The sequence below is a fragment of the Antrostomus carolinensis genome, unplaced genomic scaffold (assembly GCF_000700745.2).
Source record: "Antrostomus carolinensis isolate BGI_N321 unplaced genomic scaffold, ASM70074v2 scaffold9301, whole genome shotgun sequence".
Taxonomy (NCBI): Eukaryota; Metazoa; Chordata; class Aves; order Caprimulgiformes; family Caprimulgidae; genus Antrostomus; species Antrostomus carolinensis.
Window position 1 is genome coordinate 5284 of NW_010294769.1, and position 8890 is coordinate 14173.

Here is an 8890-nt window from a genome sequence, read left to right on the forward strand (position 1 = left end):
GGTTTCTGGGCTCCCTTCATGCCTAAATTCTCATTTGTAAGTTGCTGTTAAGGGATCAGCTGGGATGGTTTGTCCACATTTCAAACGAATTGGAGACGAACTTAAGGAAGCTACCCCTACATCGTAGATGACAGTTCAGTGCCAGTGCCTGTTCAGTCCCTGTTGTCCAACAGTGCTGTCAGCTATTGACACTATCAGCTGTGGCAGAACTTTGGGACATCTGTCAGAACTGTCAAATCCATGAAATCCAGAGAATACTTGCCAGCCAGCAATGCCTGGGGCAGATTCACACCTAAGTACAGAAAAGTCTGTATATATTCATGCTTCCTTCGACTCCTTTCATGTATGAGGTAAGCATATTTGCCAAGCATCTAATATTTTACCCTAAGCCTAGCAGCCCATTTGGTATTTTCTTATAGTAACAGCACAACTGTTCCAGAGAAAGATACTGCTGTAAAATATGTAAGAAACTAATAGCTTTAATTACAAGCTCACTTGAGCCTTGTAACAGCTAGCGAAATGGTGGAAAGAACTAATTAATGACAAGCCTAAATCAAAATAAGAACAAACCAAACCATTCTATTTGATTGTCCATGGTAGCTAGAGCTGGATGACTTCAGTAAGCTATTTAAGAATGCATATATCCAGGAGTGCATGACCTAAAACGGTATCTTTTTCTCTATGAAATGGCCTCATTCTCAAAGTTTGGATCCAGACCTGAGTTCCCTCAAAGCTTAAGCTTTTATAGGGCTCCTTTCAGACACAAGGACTAGTACCAATTGATTTATTTTCTTTTTTTTTTTTTTTTAAATGAATTCATCAAGGGAATATTTTTTCCATGGAAAGTATCTTTGTAAAAATCCTTGGACATTGTAAAAGAAAATAACTCTCAAAAGAATTCAAGCCTAGCCTGACCAATTTTTATTTTCAAAAGGGATATTTCCATTTTTAACATAAGAAAGGTATCTTGAAGAGCACATCTGAACAGTGAGCTAAGTTTTTGCAGAAGAAGAAGACTGCCCAGAGAAGTTTCCATGGGCACTAATCATTAAGATTCAGTTTTGAAAAGTCATATGAATCCGTCTCTAAATGGGCACAAATGGTAAAAATATTTTTAATGTACAAAGATGTTCTCAATTTACAAAGAATACACAGTGCCAGCTAGCTTCTGTAGGCCAATAAGCAAGTGTCCTGGTTTTGCCACAGCAAGAAAAGGAAAATTCAGCAGCTCATCTGTAAATAAAGTATGCACCGTAGAAAGAATTAAGTGTTGTTTTTCCAATGTAGCCAAAATTCCACACTGAGAGATCTGCTTCAGAGAAAGTAAGCATTCTGTATGGGCTTAATTACACACAGAGATACATAATTTTCTACTATATATAAGTTAAATGCAGTTGATAATAGTGGAACCATATTGATGTTAATTAATTTCTTTTCCCTCTCTCCTGTTTTGGAAGAACTGCATAGTATTCTATGCTGTTCGGCATTTTAAAAGCTTTTTTAAAAGTTGAAAAACCTGAAAAAAAGTGAAGTTGAAAAACCTGAAAACTAAGTTGAAAATAGGAAAAAGCTCTCATTTTATTATTTTATTATATAGCTTTTTTGTTAAATCTGTGATATCATTTTAGAAAATAACATTCTAAATCATACAAACATTTTACAATTGCAACTTATCCGTATTTAAAGAAAACAGCAGCATAAGCCCATCAGAAGGCTAATGTAATTTTAATGTACCTCTGCATACATTCTGTTATTCTGATTTACAAAGCCATATTAGGTGCAGAAGGAAAAAGGGTTTTTTATGAGTTAGGCTTTAAAATAGCAAATAAGCAACATGGAGAGTCAAGTCAAAGCCAATAGGTGAAGAGAATTAGACAAGGATACCAATTACACCCCCTTGCCTTCTGTAAGAGATTGCTACCTAGTTAAAGTGCCAGCATAGTGTCTGTCATTTTAAGTATCACAATGTTCTCACAGATAATACACAGAAATAGGCAGGGTTGCATTTACTACACCCCTTTTTTAATAAAAAACATTTCTCATAAACAGATATTTCCAACTTTTGCATAGTCTTGTAAGAAAACACTTATAATCTTTGCCGTTACACACAACCATATATAATGAATATACTAGAATTGCACGGCAACACTTAAAAATCTACATAATTTAGAAACTGAAATTTTAGTTATCTGAAGTAATTCTTTGCAGTGTCTCACTCTTGCTGCCTAGTAAGTTGGTTAGAATTCAAATACTATGGAAATAATTCTTCAAAGAAAACCGGTAAGTGCCATTTACAAAGGTACAAAATATACAGCAAAGTCCATCTCTCATTAAATAAAATATACAGATTAGCTGATGTCCCAAATAATTAGCTAACACCTTATTTTAAGGGATAAACTTACAGGGAGCTTTTCATCCCCAGTACAGGAGAATTACACAACAGTTCCTTTCTCCATATGCTTATGCAATGAGTCACGTTCATTTTAACTGCTGATTCTGAAGGACTGAGTTGATTGTTCTGCACAGTGAGAGCCAAAAATGATCCTTGGTGGACTTGCAGTAAAGTCAGTGGGGAACCCTAGAGATCAGTTTCACCTAAGGTATCACAGCTATTTCAATATTTATACTAATAACAGCAATCATTATCACTGTGGTGTCTGTTAAACTTCCACAAGAATTCTCCTGTAATCTAGCAATTGATGTACCATTAAAATAAAGTGTTGCCAACACACTTTGTGTTCACTCTACTGTTAAAATAGTGAGCTATGAAAACTGCCTACTTATTCTTAAACTGATCTCCCTGAAAATAAATGAGTTTTAATAAAAATATTATGTTCCCACTTAAACCAGCCATTGTAATTTAAGAGTTTGGAATGAATGGTAAGTGCTTGTATGTTAGGTTAGCAAAGAGGTATAACACCAGCTACGATTACAGCAGTGTCGCATCCCTGACGTTTACTCTTGCTCCAGGCGTATATTAACCATGGCAAAGCATCGGCCTATGCTCTGAAAGAACGGTACGATGAACACATCTGTCAGGCTCTTCCATACAGTTTGCACTGAAGGCAAGACCATGAGACAAGTTTTCACGAAAGGCACCACAATCCTGTAAAAGAGAAAATGGAAGATTTGAAGATTGTTGCTGCTATAGTGTGCAGAAATGAGGATAACTAAACACAGGTGTGAGATCTTAGAGAAGAGGAAGTGATTTTATAACTCTAAATCTCTAAACGAGTTGATTTTACACTCTTGTGCTCATTCTCTATCAATTTTGTTCACTCACAGCCTCACCCTGCACATGCAAAAGCACCATGACGCATGTGGTCCTCTGCCTGGGATCACTTGTGTGCAACACAGGGGACAAGAGACACCAGCTTTCTTTTCATCATGTCTCTGCTGCTTCTTAATTGGCAATGCTGAGCTAACTTTTAGACATGCCTTCTACAGGGCTGAAATTTTGCCCTCCCTGCTGGAAGGGCTGGTGTATGTGATACGCTGCCACCACGATGCCACCCCACTGTGGCTGGGAGCAGAGTCATCTGCTAAGGACTAATTTGTGCTGTGGGCACATATGAGCATGAGTCTCCAGGGCTTAACAGAAACACCATGTTTCCCAGTTAGATTGACTGGGAACAGCGCTCTTTACAATCCACTCTGGCTCTGCTGTGTCTTTGGGTGTTTCTTTGATCCTTCTCTCTCTCACACACGCAAATGCACAGGCACAGGCCCATACTGCCGCTTGTGTCTCACTCCTACAGATCTCACACTGCTGGTACAAGTCGCTACAATAAAACAGAAACAGTAAAGTAATACCCAGTTACACTGGATTACTACAGCACAGACACATGCCAAACCTCAGAGAAATGGGATCTTGCTGATACTGTAAATTTTTTCATTTGTGGGTCAGAAACTAAGGTAGAATGAGGCCAAAACTCCTGGTCAGGGGAAAGATCTTTTTATTCACGTAGGCTGTGCACTTGAAAGTATTCTGCTTTCACCTCCTGAGCACTAGTAACCATCTGGGGATACTCTCTACACGTCCCAATTCCAAAGCAATGTCATTAGTGGTGGCCAAGCATACTAACAACAAAGGCGAGCCGGAAACGCACCCATGTGCGGCTCAGGAGGGTCGGTGGATACACGAGAACTGACCACACTATTTTAAGTTATTCTCCTGTTTTAATCATTTACTGGCCAAGACCCCATGTCATTTCACTAAGCTGGATGTTCTTATTTGGGTGCAGACAAATTAAACGTATAAATAATTTATGTAATACTGAAGTGGTACTAGAGCAAGGTTTTAAAAAAAATCTGTAAATAACACATTTATTTCCTCAATTAGGTAGAAGAAGCTATAGATTTTCTTGATAAAAGATAAACAACTCTGTTCTAGTTTGCTGTTGCATTCAAATTTTAAGATCCCAGTCTTGCATCCATGTAATTCCATTGCAGAACTCTCATTGACTTTGGTTGGAATGACAGGAAATATTTACTTTTTCACAGTAAGTCTGAAAAATAAGTAAGTATTGTGTATTTCCAATGAGTACCGCTTCGAATAACAAAGTAGAAACAAACATTGTACATTTAAAAAAAGTTGAAGCCTAGAAATGTAAAGAGTCAACATGAATTATTTTCAGCATTTATCTAACCAGATTCTCAGTTTTTATCATACAATGCAAGCCATATACTAGTATGTCTATGCTGCACTCTAAGCTAACCCAGATGGATTTAAACAAGAATAGCTTTTCTAAAACCTTCTCTTCTTTTGTCTCTGCTGAAAGAGCTAGTAATATACCCACCATATAGAACTGTGAGTGTTACTGGAATAATGTGTCTCTAGCTTTAAACTGAACTCAGTAATCTATTATAAACACCTATTGTATCACTGCATATAGAATAGATAATTTCTAGAGAATAAAACTAGGGCTTCATGTGTTAGAATACAGTTTATAACCATCAGTAATGCAAAGAGGAAAAAAATCAGTATTTCTCCAAGCAAGACAGGGAAAACACCAGAAATGATGACTCAGATTGAGCTGACTTCACCCCTTTTCCATCTTCAGTTAGTTTATAAAGGCTATGTCACTGCTCCTTTGCTGCCATCTAAAATTAATCTGGTCTGTTTTTTTTAAAAATCTAACTGAATTGCAGAGAATCAGAAAAGCTGACATTTCTAGTGGACACTCTGTCGACAGGATCACAAAAAATACAAACTAAGCAAATACCACACTACGCAGAAGTTTCACAGAAAGATGTAGTGAATGACCAGGATGTCATTAGGGAAGGCTGGAAAAGCAGTGATCATACTACTTGCAACTGCTGTAGAGGTCGTTCACATGGTACCAGAACTCAACCTCTTTCGATAATCTTAAATACGATAAAATATAAAAAATTTTTTGGTAATGTTTTATAATCCTTTAACATTTCCTATCCAATTTTACAGTAAATGCAGATGAAAAACTCTCATTAAGTTTGGTTGGAATGACAGGAAATATTTACTTTTTCACAGTAAGTCTGAAAAGTATGTAAGTATGGTGTATTTCCAGTGAGTGCCACTTAGCATAATAAAGTAGAAACTAACATTGTACATTTAAAAAAAGTTGAAGCTTAGAAATTCAAAGAGTCACCAGGAATTATTGTCAGCATTTATCTAACCAGATTCTCAGTTTTTATCATACAATGCAAGCCATATCCTAGAATGCCTAAAAAATGCACAGGAATAACCAGGCACCTGGTTATTTACTTTTTAAGTGTGCCTGGTCACTCCAGGAAAGGCACATCACACTCTCTCATGATTTGGAAATGCCCCACAGCAGGATAACAGAACAGGATGCATACTTAAATATATGTATATATAAGTACACATATTCACACAGGAACAGGAATCAGTCCCTGATCTATAATAAAGATCACGGTTTTGCATGTGCTGCCTGGAAAATCTGCAGTGTTCTGCTCATGTTCAAAAATCAATAATCTTAACAGCCCCAAGCTAAGGACATGTTTAAAACCAGGACACTCAGGTATTCACAGAAAGATGTTAAAACTCAGTCTTGAAAATTTCTGCGGTCCAACAGCCATTAGTAAAAGAGAAGAAATGTGGAGAAGTAGCCTTTCTTGAACTGGCTTGTATGTAGGTCACCAACCTGCTCGCTAGCACAGTTTCAGTATCTTTTACCAGGTGTGTAAAATGGGGTTCTGTCTCAAGCAGCCAGTTTGAGAACAGAACCAGAACACATTCCTTCTCTACAGGCGAAAATGAAAATTAAAATGTATTATTACATACTTCTTACTCAACCTTCTTTTTGCTTTCCGTGAGGTTTCACATGTTTGTTTCCTCCTTTAGCAATCTTTTTGCTGGTGAAAGTTGGCATTAACTATCAGGTATGAAGGGTGCAACTCATGAGGTGCCCCTGATGCATGAGGAGTGCTGACTCAGACTGTTGTGGATTTTTAGCGTGCTGACAAAAGTGCAACAATGTACGTGACAATCAACAAAGCTTTGTGCCTGAGCAACTCCCAAAAGCTTTTGAATCACCTTTGAATTTAGCCTCAGGAAAGGCTCCCCCACGACAGATCAACATCATCATCTCACTAGTTTGGATGATGGAAGTGAGGCACAGAAGCACTGATGAGCCCTCCTGCAGGCAGCCCCACGGGAGGGTGTGCCCAGGGTTTTCCCATTACGTTTCAACAGCTGAGACAGGGTTACAGTGGAATTCCCTTCCTCTCACTCCCAAAACAAGAAGTTACCTTTTTTCCCAGACCCAGTGGAGCTACATGGCAGCCAGTACCATGCGTTTAGTGTCCCTATACCTGCACTGCTCCTGCACTATCCTCTCAAACGCAGAAACTTTGAACTCCTTTCTCCCAAGAAATCTGGAACATGGAGAGCTGCAGAGAAGCTAACTTAGTCTCACTGTGTTCCACCTTCGTGTTGAAACAAATCCAGCTTGTGGTTGTGGGAAGATGAGACAGTGCTGTCTGGATGGTAGCACTGGATAGGGTCCAAGGGGGTGCAGATAGTGCTACTGAGTTACATGATTCTTTCACACCCATCCCAGGTGCAAGGAAAATCAAAATGAAAGATCTCTTCTGTGGTGACAATGAACGAAGGGAAAGAAAAATAGTTGTTGGGGAAGCAAGTGAGTTCACAGAAAGTCACAGGAAATGTTTCAAATCAAATGCCACATTCAGACAGTCCTATTTCAGACACACTAAGGACCCACAGCTCCTGCGAGTCACTTGGGACTACTTGCATAAATAGAAACTGACCTCTGAGTTCTGGTTCAGTGAAACTCATGCCTACCTATCCAGGCTGTGAAACCCAGATACAAGATCATTCTAAAGCACAAAAACTAATTATTAGAGTCTTAATAAATCGGGCACCAAATATTTCTTCCATAGATATTCCACTACTGGAAATCTATATGCCCACTAAACCTTTGTGCAATAACACGGGACAGTACAGCACAGTGACAGCTGACAGACCTAGAAGTCTGGGCACACTATACAATGTTCATCATAATTTGGGGAGTAGCAGGTAGGCAGCTCTAAATTACATTGTAACTCCTTTAGATATTATGCAAACTTTATGCTCCAAAATTCAAGTTAATCAGCTTTTGAGGTGGATCATGACAATGTCATCAACCTTAACTTCCACTCACTTTTGAAAACTGAAATCTGCATCCAAAAGATTACAACCACATGTTCAGACAACCAATGTATTCCTGTTGCTTTGAGTTTGTTTCACAGTTTCTGGATTGTATTTTGTTTTCCTTAACAACTTCTTCATGATTCCAGTGTTCCCAAAGTCAATGAGACTGCCCAAAACTCATGTATATGGAAAATCGTGGTTTGCAGGAATGACATTAATAGTCTGTATGCACCCCTTCCTCTGTACTGGCTGGATTCTCAGTTCTTTCCTCAACCTCATTCTTTTCCCTGCCTTTCCTCCTTCTCCACAATCATCTGCCTTTCTGGTCTCAAGTCACTCTTCCCTGATATTTTGCCAGGATATTCTGTGTAAAGCACACCAGGTTTGCTGTGACTTGGAGGGCTACTCTATTTGCCTGTGAACCTGGGCCATGGCCAGAAGCAGCTTTCCTGAGCTCAGAGGGGGTTCTTTGCTTAGGTGGAAGTGCTTTGGGGCACTGCACCTAGAGATGGCCATGTACCAGATGCAAGGCAGAGACAGTAGATTTTGTAGCAGCAGCAAAGCTGGGCCCTCAGAAGCTTTTTTCAGTCTGCGAGGAAAAAAATTGAAGAGGTAACCGCACTGAGAAGGTGTCAGGTGTAAGTAATACTTCTGCCCAGGTCTTTCATTTCAAACACACATTTGAAGAATTGTACTCCAGTTTAAAAAACCAAGCAATCATTATTATTACTCCAGAAGCCAGTTGAGGCTGGAATGCATGGCGTTAGGTGCCATACAAACGCTAAAGCAGGCTCTCTGCCCCAAGAAGCTTACACAGACGCGACAGACCACCGGTAAAAGCACGGCATGATTCCTCTGAATCACAGAGGAAACGTTTTCATTTCTCTCCCTTTAAAAATAAAGCAGATAACGCAAGTCGATCCGACTGATTACCGGTTGTAACGACAGTGACCAACAGGTCGGCACTACAGCAACAAGAGGAGGGTCCTGCTGAGCTGCCTGCGGAGCCCCCGCAGCGACGGGCACCAAACCGCACTCACCAGATGTGCAGGCAGCTGAGCACCGCGAAGACGATCCCCACAAGCAGGGCAAGCGGCACGGCCAGGACCAGCGTCAGGAGCTTGTAGATCAGGTACTTGCTGAGCTCGAAGAGCGCGTGGCTGCAGACCCAGACTTTGTCGAAGGAGTGGGTCAGCTCGGGCTCCGCGATCACATCCTCGAACCCCAGCTGGAACA

General features: G+C 39.8%; 1 protein-coding gene across 1 annotated transcript; it reads right to left on the bottom strand.

Moving 5' to 3' along the window:
* Window positions 1-2955: 2955 nt before the first annotated feature.
* Window positions 2956-8879, bottom strand: CAV2 (caveolin 2; the record flags this gene model as incomplete). Its single annotated transcript, XM_010177742.2, has 2 exons — window positions 2956-3106; window positions 8695-8879. Coding segments are annotated over 2 exons (336 nt in total), but the record flags the coding sequence as incomplete, so codon positions are not given.
* Window positions 8880-8890: the final 11 nt, after the last annotated feature.